Below are 15,985 nucleotides of genomic sequence, written 5' to 3'. Positions count from 1 at the left end.
CCACCACCTCCCTTCTTCTTCCCCCTCCCCATTCAGTCTTCAGTTTGTTTTCAGTATTCAAGTGTCTCTCAGGATTTGCCTCCCTCCCTCTCCCTTATTCTTCCCCCCCGCACTTCTCCTCCCCAAGGTCCTCTGTTAGGTTTCTCCTGATTGTCTAACAGGGTTTTTGTAGAGATTAGGATTACTAAGGTTGGGGAGGGAGTTTAAGGGGTGTATCTGCCGGGTGCCCCGAGCTTGTGGTATAAAGGGAAGCGGGTCACCACACTGTAGGCAGTGCTATTTCCTACATCCATCCAGTGGGCTTCCTCTGACTCATATGCATTACGCAGGCTCCCACTGTGCATAGGAACCTTGAGACTCAGTAACTTGTTTGGGGGCACCAGACTCATGACATCAATCATTTGAGTCCCTGGAGACATCTGCCACTCACTCTGTTGTGTGATCTCAGGCAGGTCACGCCACCTCTCTGAGCTGCAATTTCCTTAAATCAAGACTCTGGCTTGCAAGCGATAGCAGTTTAATGTAAAGTTGGGTAAAAAAAAAAAAAGGAAATGTGTGACCTCTAAAATAATATGAGGATAACTAACATCTGTTGAGAATTCTGTTTGCTGAGGCCTATTCTAAGCGTAATTGCTTATTTAATCAGTCCACAGTTTTATACAGCAGGTTCTATCATTATTTCTGTTTTACAGATAAGGAAACCGAGGCATTGAGGCAGCACCCAAAAATATGCAGTTACTAAGTATGAAGCTGGGACTCAAATTGATGTCCGATAATAAACAGCTGTTGAATAAACACATGAACTGCCAGAAAGTAACCAGAGTAAATAGATCAGTTGTCTGGAAGTAATAAAACATTTGTGAAGCTGAAAGCATGATTCTGCTTCCATATGATCCACATAGTTTATTTCTGTTTCATAGTAACAACAGCATCCTATCCTCTCCTATCTTTGGTTTTGGTCACGGGACAAGCCAACGTACTAAGAGGCTACATCATGATTGGGATTAACACATAAAGCAGGATCTCCAGATAAGGAATCAATAGCCCCATATCATTTAAGAGATGGTCAGCAAAGAAAGTAGTCCGTTTCGGTGTAACTGCCATTCGAGATGCATTTGGTGTGCAAGGTCTTTCGAAAATGAGAAAAATGCCCGGTGAGTTGAAAGGATACAAAAAAACAGATTCGAAGTGGTATATGCAGCCTGATGTTTACAGCAGCATTATCGACACTAGCCAAACTAAATGTCCACTGACTGATGAGTGGATAAAGAAGATGTAGGATACACACACACACACACACACACACACACACACACACAATGGAGTGTTACTCAGCCATCAAAAAGAATGAAATGTTGCCATTTGCGACAACATGAATGGAACGAGAGTGTATTATGCTAAATAAAATAAGTCAGTCAGAGAAAGACAATACCCTATGACTTCATTATATGTAGAATTTAAGAAACCAAACAGATGAACATATGCGAGCGTGGAAAAAAGAAAGGAGAGAGGTAAACAAACCACCAGGGACTCTTAACTCCAGAGAACAGCAGAGAGTTGATGGACGGAGGTGGATGGGGGATGGGTATCGAGAAAGGCACGTGTTGTACTGAGCACTGGGTGTTACATGTAGGTGATGGACCACTAAACTCTACTCCTGAAACCAATATTACACTATATGTCAACTTACTACAATTTAAATAAAAGTTTAGAAATAAAAGCCCACCTTGTGGAACCCCTGTTTAGAATATAACAGAACGTTATCATAAAGCCAAGCTAAAAATGTACACATACTAAAAGTATGAAAGAGATAACAGCAAAAAGCAACTAAAGTAAAAGCATAAAATTACAAACAGACTAAATTACCACAAGGGATAAAGTTCCATAGCTAAATTATAATAACTAACAACAGTATAGAATTCCCTGAGGTTCAGTACCGCAATGATTCACTGAATGACTACCATGTAGTAAATACTTTTCATTTATCAACAATTCAACAATTTTTTAACGTGTCTTTTACGTGCCAGCCTCAGTTTTGGGAGCTAGTGATATAAGAGTGTAAAATACTTGTCCTCAGAGAGCTTACATTTTGGCAGGGGGTGCACAAAACAGTACGTTAGATAGCAATCACCCTCACGACAGTTGTAAGAAGTGAGAGTTTTTATTTCACAAGAGGAACATTTAAACTAGGTTAGCTGTAACTTCTTGCTGCCAATTTTATTTCAAATCTATAGTATTTTAACACTCACTATTCGTGAAACAATTCTTTGCAGCTTAAATGGGAGGCAGACTTATTTATATTAGAGATGTCACCTATAGAGCATTCAATAGGATTTTTCCCCCAAAGGGCACTGAGAGCTAATTAATTCATCAAGCATAGTTCACTGAATAGTAAACCAGGACCTTGTATCTTTTTCAGTATTTCACCTTGATCAAACAACACTATTGACCCTCAAAACCTGGAAAGTGCAGCACTCAAATGAAACAACTGCTGGACTTTTTCTTTTAAGGTCTAGAAAGTTTGGTAATGTTTTCATATTCTTTCAAACATGGTGTGGCTTTATCTATTTTTAATTATTTTACTGAAGAAAAAAGTCACTCTAACCATACGTCATAATGTTAACTTGAAGGGTACTTAAGACATCAAAACATTTCCCCAACGTTCTTAATGTTACCACAGTGGCGAATACTGCTGCTTACTCAGTCAATGCCCATCCGCCTCCCCAAAGTCCCTTGATGGCAAAGCGCAACTTACATAGTAGAGGCTGATAGAGGCCATTAATGCAATTTATCCACCAGATACCACACAGCCTCAGTCTTACCATCTGTTCCTTCACACTCTGCCTATATTCTAGCCATAACAGAACTTTCGAGCTTCTTGAGATAGGTCATGTTCCTCCAGGTCTCTTTGCATTCACATGGTGTTCCGTCTACATGGAACATGTTTCTTCCACATCTTAACTTGGCTAAAGCCTTACCATGTTGAACCCAGCTCGGGTTGGAATGAGTGGTCTTAGTAATGTGTTCCTACAGCCCCCAGGGCATAACGTTCTTCTAGCATGTAATTTGTTTCATAAATATGCATGTAATACTTATTCTGTGCCAGGCACTGTTCTAAGTGCTTTACAATGATCAATTCTCTTAATCCTCCTAGCAGCCCTGTGACATATATCCATTATTATCACACTGCTTTGTTATCTTCTCTGTTCTACTACAAAGGCCTGAATTATGTTACAGTCAGTCATCTATTGGCCTGGTACAGTGCCTGGCTCATAGTAAGGATTCAATATGGGCTTGCTGAGTGAATGTATTTGTTTATCAGTTATATAAAAACTCACTCGGAGTTACTGTTAAGTTCAGATGGTACTGGAGTAGATCAGGAGAGAGCTCGAAAATGTGTTTCTGTGGGCAGAATGACGACAGAGGAGGATTTGTGCCAGAAGACACTGTGTAAACAAGAGACCTCCAGAGGGCAACAGAACGGATGAGGAAGCAGCAAAGAAGAACAAGAGGAGAAACACAAGAGGGACCTACTTCACAGTTGTGTCCAGCATCATCTCTGAGGACAAGGCTAAGTAATCCAAGGCCAGGGAGTTCTGTTTTCCAGGTTGCTGGGGAATCCAGAGACCATCAGTCTGTAACAGACAGAGAATTATTAGGCTGAGGAAACGAGATGCCACTTCTACCCTTTGGTGGGAAGACATCTGACTTGCTGAAAGACTGCAAGTCTTTCTCACCATGAAGGACCTTTGGAGAAGACAATACGCCACCTCCCCTACCAGCCTGTTTCAGAGTTTGTTCTGACTTGTAGCTAACTTGAGTTTCTGAGGAATTTTGAAGCTAATATTTATAGAGTTGGTTTTTTTTTTACAGTTTGTTTGTTTGTTTGTTTATTGGCTGGATACAGTATACTTTATTGATGGTACATGATAAGATAGGGCTCCCCAAGCCCCTCTCATTCTTCAGGAGGTCTGGGATGGAAACTGGAGGTCAGAAGATCCTCAAGTGTGTTGGGGGATGAATTGGGGCAAAGACTCCCCAGCAGCTGAGGGCCTCTCTTCTTCCTCTTGCTGGGACTGGTGGTCCAGGGGGCTCTTACTCCTTGGAGGCCATGTGGACCATCAGGTCCACCACCTGGTTGCTGTAGCCAACTTCATTGTCATACCGGGAAATGAGCTTGACAAAGTGATCACTGAGAGCAATGCCAGCCCCAGTGTCGAAGGTGGAAGAGTGGGTGTCACTGTTAAAGTCACAGGAGACAACCTGGTCTTCAGTGTAGCCCAGGATGCCCTTGAGGGGGCCCTCTGATGCCTGCTTCACCACCTTCTTGATGTCATAGTATTTAGCAGCTTTCTTCAGGGGGCAGGTTAGATCCATGACGGATGGATACCTAACTGACTGAGCCGCCCAGGTGCCCCAGAGCTAATTTTTAAAATATTTTTTATAGAGATAGAAAATGACTGATCAAAATGTTCAATGAATTCTCCATATTTGCAGAGGATATTTTCTTAAGTTCCTATAATACAGAAGACCTCTAATCACTCACCCTATACAGAGGAGTAGCTGGGTGCCTGGATAGCTCAGTCAGTTGAGGGTCCAACTTAGGCTCACGACATGATCTCATGGTTTGTAAGTTCAAGTCCTGCATCAGGCTTTGTGTTGTTAGTGTGCAGCCTGCTTCAGATTCTGTCTCCCTCTCTCTCTCCCTCTCCCTTGCTAGCACTCTCTCTCCCAAAAATAAATAAACATTAAAAAATTTAAAAATGTGTAGCTAACATTCACTTTTAGTCAGGTACAGCATTTCACATGGAAAAAATCTCACTTAATCCTCACATAATGGTGTTAGGTATTAATATTAACCTAATTTTGTAGATAAGAAAACTCAGTAACACAGAAGATGAGCAACTTGTACAATTTGCCAAATGAATACAAGATTAATTTTCCCCTAATTCTTATACCTTCTACCCTTACTTAAGACAGAATCATTGATTAGGGTTAAGTCTGGGACTAGTTCTGGGACTTTAATTATTAAAAATGAGGATTTCTGAATCCCAATCCTAGATCATCTCTTATGTAATAAAATTTCCTCCCATAAAGTCGGAGGATTCATTAGTCTTTTTATTTTTCAAATTTTAACAGCCTCTCCAGACATGGTCTATCCAGGAACTTAGATGTTCACTTGTAAAACAATTTTTTAATGTTTATTTATTTTTGAGAGAGAAAGTGAATGAGCCAGCAAGCATGAGCAGGGAAGGGGCAGAGAGGGAGACAGAATCCAAAGCAGGTTCCAGGCTCGGTGCTCGGCACAGAGCCCAACGCGGGGCTCGATCTCACAGATTGTAAGATCATGATCTGAATCGAAGTCGGATGCTCAACCGACTGAGCCACCCAGGTGCCCCTAAATGTTCACTTTTTACATGTGGATAGGCTAGAGATATTTTAAGAGTGCTTATCCTAGGAGATGCAAATCAAAAGCATAAAGAGAAACCACGTGACATCCATGAGGCTGGCTACCATGAAAACAATATGTAATCCCAGTGCTGGCGAGGATGTGGAGCCCTGGGAACCCTCAGATATTGCTGGTGGCGATCGGAAATGCTGGCGCCACTTTGAGGAAAACTGGGCAAGACTCAAACATTTAAGCACAGAGTTATCATACAACCTATCAATTCAATTTCTAAGTAGATAGAACGAGAGGAATTTAAATCACCTCTCTATACACCAAGTTCATCACAGTATTTTTCATAATAGTCCAAGGGTGGAAACAACCAAACTGCCTTCTGACTAGCGATGAGCTAAACAAAATGCGGCAAGTCCATACAACAGAATATTACTCAGCTGTGAAAAGAAATGAAGTACTGATGTCGGCTACAATAAATGAACTTTGATGACATTACGGTAAACGAAATGAAAGAAGAAAGGAGTGCCACAAAAACCGCATGTGATATGATTCCATCGGTATGGAATGTTCTGAATAGGCAAACCTATAGAGATGAAAAATACATTAGCACTTGACCAGGAACCGGGGGATGGGAAAATGGGAGGAGACTACTAAAGGGTATGAGGTGTCTTTTCAGGGTGATAAAAGTGTTCAAAGTGTGATACAGGCACAACTCTGTGGGTATATAAAAAGCCAGTGAAATGTACAGTTTTTTAAATCTTTTTAAACTTTTATTCAGTTTTCAGAGACAGAGAGACAAGAGCATGGCGGGGGCGGGGGGAGGGACAGAGAGAGAGGGAAACACAGAATCTGAAGCAGGCTCCAGACTCTGAGCGGTCAGTACTGAGCCTGACGTGGGGCTCAAACTCACGAACCGTGAGTGAGACCATGACCTGAGTTGAAGTCGGCCGCTTCACTGACTGAGCCACCCAGGTGCCTCAGAACTGTACAGTTTAAATGAGTGAATTTAAAGGGGCGCATGGGTGGCTCAGTTGGTTGAGTGTCTGACTTCAGCTCAGGCCATTGTCTCACAGTTTGTGGGTTCAGGCCCTGCAGTGGGCTGTGTGCTGACAATGCAGAGCCTGGAGCCTGTTTCAGAGTCTGTCTGTCTGTCTGTCTCTCTCTCTCTCTCTGCCCCATCCCTCAAAAAAAAAATTTAAAAGAATAAATGAGTGAATTTATGGTATCTCAATACAACTGTTTTTTTTAAAAAGTGTTTATTCACCTTCACTCCCAACAAAACTTACTAACATTCGGTCATCAGATAGAGTACATGGCAAGGATACAGGAGTTTTGTTGTGTTGTTTTACTCAGTACAGCTCACCTCAGTTAGTTGTTTGGCATGAAGCAAAACAAGAAAAAGAATTCTCAATGTTGGGGTGGGGGGGGGTCAGAAAGCATCGCCCAGCCCCCAGAAACACAGATGGCTGCTCTTTCCATTACACTAGGAAGGAACTAGAATGTGTCATGCTAAGTGAAACAAGCATTTGAAGAAAGACAGATACCATATGATTTCACTCATGTGGGGACTTTAAGAAACACAACAGATGAACACAGGGGAAGGGAAGGAAGAATAAGATAATAACAGAGAAGGAGGCAAACCATAGAAGACTCTTAAATACAGAGAACAAACTGAGGGTTACTGGAGGGAGGGAGGTGGGGGGGGATAGGCAGAATGGGGGATGGGCATTAAGGAGGGCACTTATTGGGATGAACACTGGATGTTATATGTGAGTGATGAATCACTCAATTCTACTCCTGAAACCAAGACTACATTGTATGTTAACTAACTTGAATTTAAATAAATAAAAAAAGAATTCACACAAAGAGAACCAAGTTGGGAAATGTTCTTTCTTCCATCCTGTTGATGAGACAGCAGCATTCTGTAGATTCTAAAGCTTAGAAGCTTTAACGCATTTTTCCTTGACCCAATGGCAACAAAGTAATAACTAATGGCAAGAAGTGATTTTGAGGAGGAAACTTCATCTCCAGGGAATTGGATTACAGAACTAGCCTGACAACTCCCTTACCCCTCAACATACATGCCAGACATTTCCCAAAGAGTGGAAAGCGATTCCCATGACTTTATCTTATCAGCCCACTGACATCCTCTTAAATACCAAGTCCTCTTCTTGTTCTTAAGAATACAAGCCATTTTGAATGTGAAAAAGATACGGGAAATATGTTTATACTCACACTTGTATGTAACCCAACTTCAATCAGGGGAGTCTCAAAGGAGAAAATGTCTCAGCCCACGGATGATTCTCAATTACATTTTATATTATGGCTGGATAATTGAGTGGCCTTTCTCCAACTGAACAGATGACACAGTGGGAGTCATACTCTGAAACAAACAGTGGGAAGAGTTACCCAGCTCTAGGTGGGCAAAATGGAGAGAAGGCAGCAAGGAAAATAAATATTCAGAGGGTTGAGTCAGAAGCCAGAGAGTTGGGCAATAGTCTGACAAGAGACAGGAAATAGTGAGGTACCCCAGGTGGTGGCATCCTTTTGAGCTTTAGCATCTGACGTCAAAACAGTAGCTCTTTTTAAACAAAATGTACTGAGAATTATCATTTGCTTTCCAGAATGTGGATTAAGTGCCTCGCTAAACAAACATAGTGAATGCTGAAGTTTCTGTCATGATGTTCCATGTTTATTGACCATTCCTCCTTTGTCCTCAAATTGTTGGAAACTAAATTGAGAGGCCCTTCATTGGAGAAATATTTGGAAGGTAAATGTATCAGGATTATTGACTGTTCAGGCATGGGATGAGACAGAAGGTGAAGAGTCACAAAGATTCTTCTGTTTTTAGCAGAGAGATTGTCAGGTGCAAAGAAGTTGAAATTAATTTTACCGGAAGAGACACTAGTGCCAGTGGCAGAACTTATGTGGTAAAGGAAAAGGATGCAGCACTTGGGAAATGCTGTTTCCAGGTTGTGCTGGTCTCCAGGTTGCTACTTTGCATACCAATTTCCACTTAATACAACGAAGATGATTCTGTAGAGCACAAATGTTTGAGAAGAACATGTGGTACCTTAGGAGAATGGAAACACCTTGATTGCCCTTGGGGGTGATGGAGAGCAAGGCTTTTCCAGCCGTAAGGTGCTGAGAATCACCTGAGGATCTAGTGCAAATATGCATATTGCTTTACTAGGTTGGGCTGGCGCCTGAGACTGCATTTCTAGGAAACTCCTGAGCGCTGCTGCTGCTGATTCAGGGGCCACACTTCTTGTCGCAAGGATGTATAACGAGTCTCAATATATTAGTGGTCATGAAATCAAATTAATGAGTCGTTATCAAGATTAAAAACAGATATGGAATGGAAAGGGGAAATATCTGAATTCATTGCACACTGTAAGTACTGTTTTATGGAAACTCTCAGTTATGTCCAGTTAGGACCCAGTTAATATATACTGTATCATAATATAGTTTATGTATTTCTTTTTTATCCTGGCTCATAAGCCAAGACTCTGGAAAGCTAGGATTGTGGAGGCAACCTGTACTGAGAGACTGAAATTGAGAACCATTTAGGCTCCTTTCTACTTTGAAATTCTTAGTCTGTGCAATCTTATGTCTCGGATTCAAATATCTTGGTCTAGCATTTATAGAATACTCAAAGCACCCTGAGCATCATTGAATCCACGAACTTTGTCCTCATGTTGGGAGCCCAAGATGCTGAATATGGCAAGGCCCTGTGTAAAGGTGTGGTATTCTCCTGTAGTTAGTAAATTATGATGAAAAAGCCCAGCAGGGTGTCCGAGTGGCTCAGACACTTGAGCGCCCGACTTTGGCTCAGATCATGATCTCATGGCTTATGGGTTCTAGCCCTGCATCGGGCTCTGTGCTGACAGCTCAGAGCCTGGAGCCTGCTTCTGATTCTGTCTCCCTCTCCCCCTGCCCCTCCCCTGCTCATGCTCTGTCTCTCTTTCTTTCTCTCTCAAAAATAAACATTAAAAAAATTAAAAAACAAAAAGCCCAGAGAGCCTCTGCTTCAAGGAGGGATATCTGGTTCTTATTTCTGCTGTTTGGATGCACGGTCATTTGTTTAATTACAAGGGGCTATTAACATCAATTTGTGAATTATAGGCCAAGCTATTTGGAAGTAAAATAAGAACCTAGAAGAGTTCATGTCATTTCCAAAGCTACCTTATTTGCAAGGTCATAACTCAGACTCTACATCTGGTTCATTATTTTTTAACTGAACGAAGATTGCATTTGAAATGCAATCAAGATACAGTGTCACTTTTGTTATTGCTCTAATTTATAATCTGTACCAAAAATATCTTAGTTTAAAGGATTATAAGCTTTCCAAGGGTACCAGTATGTTAAGGAACACACAGACACACACAGTTTGCAAATTCAGGGTTGGGGCAGAGCAACCAAGAGCAAACAAAAGCAGCTGCAAACATAAAGAATATTTTAATGAGGTATTTCCGTTTGGCGTTTTATGACTCCGATAGCTAGAAGGGTAAGTATGCTGTCTGAGAAGAAGTCACTAATATATGATTTGTTAGCGTCAGAACTGAAGGAGTTAGAGTCTATCACTGCAGTCCACGTGACTTGTCTAATAAATCCCTGGCACTGTTTGAATTACATTAACTGTAAAACTAATGGATACCATATTGTAAAACCATACAAAATATCCATTCTTTCTGTATTTTATAGTTGCTTTCTTTCATCACAAGATAATTTTTCATTTAAAAACATGAGCTGCTTGGTCAAATAACCTGTGGGGTAAAATCAGCACAATATTCTCTTCTTTAGTTAAAAATGATTAAGTCCAAATCCAATCCAAGTAATGACTATCAATGCTACAAACATCTAATTTGATCTTAAGGCATTTCAATATAATTTGAATGTTTTGATGCAGAAACTGCAACGTGGAATGTTAGCTACTAAAGCTCAAAATGAATCAACTTTGGGAAGAAATAAAAATAACTGAATGCCCTTGACAACATTCGAATGGAACTCAGAAACTGACTTCTCTTGATTATTTCTTAAGCACTCCACTATGTGCCTAGGTTCACCTCATAAGCCCATACTAAGTGGTGTGCTAGGTATGTAGGAAATACAAGAGAAACAAGAATTGAGCTCTGTCTTCAAAACCATTTTAATAGGCTTTTCTGAAGTGCTAGCATTTCAGAGATCAAAGGTCAAATGGATATACACTCCACTCAGTTGAACAGATCTGCATTTAGCTAACAGTGGATCCTGAGTTTCCCTTCTTATTCTCAATTACACTACTATTTGGCGTATCTCCCTCTAATTGGGCTAAAAACCAAATTATAGTCCATGTTCTAAGGAACCAACAATTAACAAGCTAATAAACTGTCTCCTATTTACATTTCAAATACCCAAGCTAATTGTTTACATGTCAGGCTATACCTTGATTACAGGTAAGAACCCTTATTAGAAAAAGAAATGGGACTTCCAGAGTAGGCTTGAATTTCACAAGTTCCACATTTCATATCAGTGAGCTAAAATGAGTCACTATTTTCCCACTGAAACATAAAACACTGTCTCATTTTAACATAGGGCATTAGAACTATTTAGAGTTAGCCTCTGGATGGAAAGATACTTCATGGACACCTTTATTGCTTTACCGTCTTCAGGCAGTTTCTGGCCTTTGGATGTGGTGTATGTTCCCGTTTTATAGTTGTATTTACCTTCAGATGATCTAATATTTTTTAAAGATTTATTCAAAAAGTAATTTCTACACCCAATGTGAGGCTTGAACTCACAACTCCAAGATCGAGACCTGCATGCTCTTTTGACAGAGCCAGCCAGGCATTCCTGATCCAGTATTTTGAATTTCTTTTCTTATTTTGAATTCCAAAAGGAAATGGAGACACTGAATAAATTTAGATATTTATCACCAATAGAATTTCTTCCTTCAAATTATTCCTAAAGATGATTTGGTGATTATAGGTAGACTAGATCTAGTCCCAAGAAGCATGCTTGTCAATGAAACCAAACCTTCACATGAGTTGGGTGTACAAATATAAGGCAAGACTGAGCTAGGTCTTAATCACTATGTCCAAAGTCTAAGACTCCATGAAGATTGATAACCCAAGAAACGCTACACCTTTTTGAACTATTTCATGCTATAATGCTTGATTGTCTAAGAATCTTTCAATGACCTAGTACAAAGGTGTGTACAAGTGCTAGAAATTTCAGATGCTAGAGGAGACCAGTGGTGAAGATATTTGGGGCAATGAAGCCTTTCAAAAAAATGTATTCATAGATGTCTAAGTAAAAGGTTACCTGGGACTCTAAGTAAAGGAATTTGTTTTAAATTGCAAACACTTATATTTAACTTCTCACTGCCAAGACACAACCATTTTATGTAATTGCTAGATAAACCCTGCACTACATGGCCTATTTATGTATGTAACTGCCAAATATATAGAAAATACAATTCCTTTTATTCAGCTTTTTCTTTCTGTTTTCACACTGTCATGTTGGTGAATAGGAACTCCACAGGTACCACACATGTAAAAATAATGAGTTTCATCTTCTCCAAATTTCATTTCTAAGATTTTTTTTTCAATTTAAGTCATATACAAGATGGAGAGGAAGCAATGCAGAACTTTTTCTCATTTTCACCTTTTCCAAGTCATAATTGGACAAGTGCTACTTTACCATCCCTCAGGAATAGAGGGAAATAGGAAAAGGAAAATGGTCTCTGTTAGCTCTACAATTTTCGAGATGCTATAGAAGAAGCATTTTCCCCTCAGATAAAGGGTATGCATGTATATGCATACACACACACACACACACACACACACAATGAATCAGTACTTTGACTTTAATTTAGTACAAAAGTGAAATATGACTGGACAAAATGTTCACAGTAAAGTCCCCTAACTAGATACAGGGTACTAAGCCAGTATGAAATTAGCTCTGGCTAATTCATCTTTCAGAGAAACACAAGAGCACAAGACACATCGGGAGCAATGGTAAACCATGAAATTTCACCAATTTTTAAGCTTGAAATAACACCAAGTATAAAAATGACACATTCAGATGCATCCGGATGCCCACTTGTTGAATCAATTCATTATTTTGTCATCGGCTACCGATGAAGAAACTGAGGCACAGAAACTATTAACCAGGTCACAGGACCTGAGCAGTGCCAAGTGCTGACTTCAAGCTTAGTGCTATTTCCTCCAGGATCATGGAAGTGGCAAGAACAAGGGTCTGACGGTGGGAGTAGGGTGTGTAAGACACTGCATTTTAGACAGTTTGGGCCAGCATGTGAATGTTTTCTGTGCAACTAGGGAGATAATGGTGGGGTTAAAATTCTATTTTTAGAGGTTAGAATATTCCCCAAAGCATGAGGTGGGTACTGGGGAGGCAATAAAAGGCCAAAGTCAAACCAGGCAAAATCTCTGTGTGTTGAAATAGCATCCTGTAATGTGAAGTGAATAAAACAGAAAAATATAAAGACCTTGGTCATCCTTGCCCTGTTATCTGAAATGAATTCATTACTGGTTATCACTGACACAAATTATTTCATATCTCTAACTTTTTCTGGATAATGAAGGTTCCTCCACACTTTTTACACTTTTACGGAGACCTGACAACATGAAAGTTTTATGCTATTTTCCATTACAAGATAATTATGAACTTTGTACAGCCCTCTCAATTTATAATTTATATTCCTATAAAAGTTAACCTTAGCCTTGTACATGTTGTTTTGTTTAGTGTCCTTGTGCCTGGTTTTAATCTTAAATAAAGGGATAAGAAATGCTATCTTCCTTTTTCAACAGGGGAAAAGAAATCTGAAAAGCCACTTCAACAAACCCAAATACTGAATAGTATTATCCCACTTCACCAACGTCGCCTGCTTGTTAGGAGCTTTGATTTGAGCTAACAAGGTTATCAGACTGTATGTCTATTATCTTGTTATGACTCCCTTGGCCGACTTGCCGCAGTAAACAGTGCTGATGTGATGTTTTGTGCAGGCAGCCGCACAAGAGGGGAGCGGGAGGGAGAAGGTCTAGGGAGACCGACAGGGTCACAGAGCTGTCAAGGCCTTCCCAGTGGTGGGGCTGTAGCAACACTTACCTATAGTCAACTCTAGTCAGTGCCTCAGTGTGCTGACCTTAGGCCCAGGTCCCCTTCAGCGGCCAGGAAACGGGGAGTGGAGGCGAACGCTTTGTTCTTTTGAAGTGAATACAAACAGCAGTTAAGAGAGGACAGCATGAAAGAGGGTGAGGAAGTAGTGGAAGAAATGAGGAATCTGGTCAAGGTAACGGGAGCTCAGGCCTCAGTTCGGCACTGACCTATTTTTTTTTTTAATCAATTCTCAATTCACATAATCACTCACCAAATTGCTCTGGTTAAATCTTCTGAGGGGTGAAGATGATTGTATTTAGCAAAGAATTTAAATAAAACATCGTATGAAATCTTATCTAATCAGCCAATGAAAATTAAAAAAGCATATTTGTTCACAACTCTCCAAGGTTCTTTGGTGTCCTATTGTGTCCTGTGTGTCTTTGACAAAAATGTAGATGTCACGGTATGAATGAAACAGGGAACTGAATAGAAGCTGAGTGCTTTAGATACCCCTTTATGCATCGAGGTCAGCGTCAGCTAACAAAGCTAAATGACATTTTTCACATCTATGATGTATCCGTTTTCTACCGCTACTATAACGAATTACCACAAAAGGTGATTTAAATCAACACAAATGTATTCTTTTACAGACAGGTCTGGAGGTCGCAAGCCCAAAATGGGTGTCAGTGGACTAACATCAACGTGTGAGCAGGGCTGCGTTCCTTCTGGGGGCCCTCAGAGGATCATCTAGTTTCTTGCCTTTTCCCGATTCCACAGACCGCCTACACTCCTTAGCAGGTGCTCCCCTTCCGCCTTGCAAGCCAGTAATGAGCAGTCAAATCTTTCTCATGTTGCCATCTCTCTGGTTCAGGCTACTCTGCTTCCCACTTGTACAAGAGGCCCTTGTGATTACCTTGGGTCCGCCCAGATAATCCAGGAAAACCTCTGTATCTGAAGGCCAGATGAATGGATACCTTATTTCCACCTGCAACCTTAATTAGCTCTTGCCGTGCAACATAGCATACTCACAGGCCCTAGGGATGAAGATGAAGATGTGTTTGAAGGGTCAGTATTCTGCCTGCCACACATGGCATCGACAGAAGTAATGAGCATGCTTGGGAAATGTGTACAGGATAAATATTAATTAAACTAATGCCACAAAACAAATTTCCTGGAGGAGATGCGGACAAGTTGAGTCAGGCAAATTCCAAACATCCATGTATCATTTCAGACATTCTCACATTAATCCCTGTTTTGTCCTTCAGTGTAGGATCCTCCTAAGAGGCAGCTTCTCGTACAATTATTGGGCTATTGTCAAGCTCAACCAAGTCAGTTGTTTATCAAGTTAAATAACTATTGGTACATGTAGAAGAATGAAATTAGATCACTTTCTTACACCATTCACAAAAATAAACTCAAAACGGATAAAGGACCTGACTGTGAGACAGGAAACCATAAAAATCCTAGAGGAGAAAGCAGGAAACCACCTCCTTGACCTCAATCACAGCAATTTCTTCCTCGACACATCCCCAAAGGCAAGGGAATCAAGAACAAAAATGAACTATTGGGACCTCATCAAGATAAAAAGCTTCTGCACTGCAAAGGACACAATCAAGAAAACTAACAGGCAACCAACAGAATGGGAAAAGATAGTGGCAAATGGCATATCAGATAAAGGGCCAGTATCCAAAATCTAAAGGAACGCACTAAACTCCATACCCGAAAAACAAATAACCCAGTGAAGAAATGGGCAGAAGACATGAACAGACACTTCTCCAAACAGGACACCCAGATGGCCTACAGGCACATAAAACAATGCTCAACATCACTCATCATCAGGGAAACACAAGTCAAAACCACACTGAGATACCACCTCACGCCAGTCAGAGTGGCTAAAATGAACAAATCAAGAGTCTATAGATGCTGGTGAGGGTGTGGAGAGACGGGCACCCTCCTACACTGCTGGTGGGAATGTAAACTGGGGCAGCCGCTCTGGAAAACAGTGTGGAGGTCCCTCAAAAAACTATCCATAGAACTCCCCTATGAGCCAGCAATAGCACTGCTGGGGATTTACTCAAGGGATACAGAAGTGCTGAGGCATAGGAGCACAGGTACCCCAATGTTCATAGCAGCACTTCCTACAGTAGCCAAATCATGCAAAGAGCCTAAATGCCCATCACCTGATGAGTGGATCAAGAAGATGTGGTATATATACACAATGGAGTATTACATGACAATGAGAAAGAATGAAATCTGGCCATTTGTAGCAAAGTGGATGAACCTTGAGGGTGTCATGCTAAGCAAAAGAAGTCAGGCGGAGGACAGATACCGTATGTTTGCACTCATAGGTCTAACAGGAGAAACCTAACAGAGGGCCATAGGGAGGGGAAGGGGGAAAGAGAGTTGGGGAGAGAGAGGGACACAAACCACGAGAGACTATTGAATACTGAAAACGAACCGAAGGCTGAAGGGGGAGGGGGAGGG

The 15,985-nt window shown here is 40.8% G+C and overlaps 1 protein-coding gene across 1 annotated transcript in view; it reads right to left on the bottom strand.

Moving 5' to 3' along the window:
• Positions 1-4,095: 4,095 nt before the first annotated feature.
• The window catches only part of LOC115283358 (glyceraldehyde-3-phosphate dehydrogenase-like), an 18,216-nt gene continuing 6,326 nt past the window's right edge, over positions 4,096-15,985 (bottom strand). The window contains exon 2 of the mRNA XM_029929633.1: positions 4,096-4,398. Within this exon, the coding sequence (XP_029785493.1) occupies positions 4,096-4,398 (303 nt within the window). The remainder of the gene's footprint in view (positions 4,399-15,985) is intronic.

This window comes from Suricata suricatta, chromosome X (assembly GCF_006229205.1).
Source record: "Suricata suricatta isolate VVHF042 chromosome X, meerkat_22Aug2017_6uvM2_HiC, whole genome shotgun sequence".
In the NCBI taxonomy this organism is placed as follows: Eukaryota; Metazoa; Chordata; class Mammalia; order Carnivora; family Herpestidae; genus Suricata; species Suricata suricatta.
This window is presented reverse-complemented; position numbering and strand designations above follow the sequence as displayed.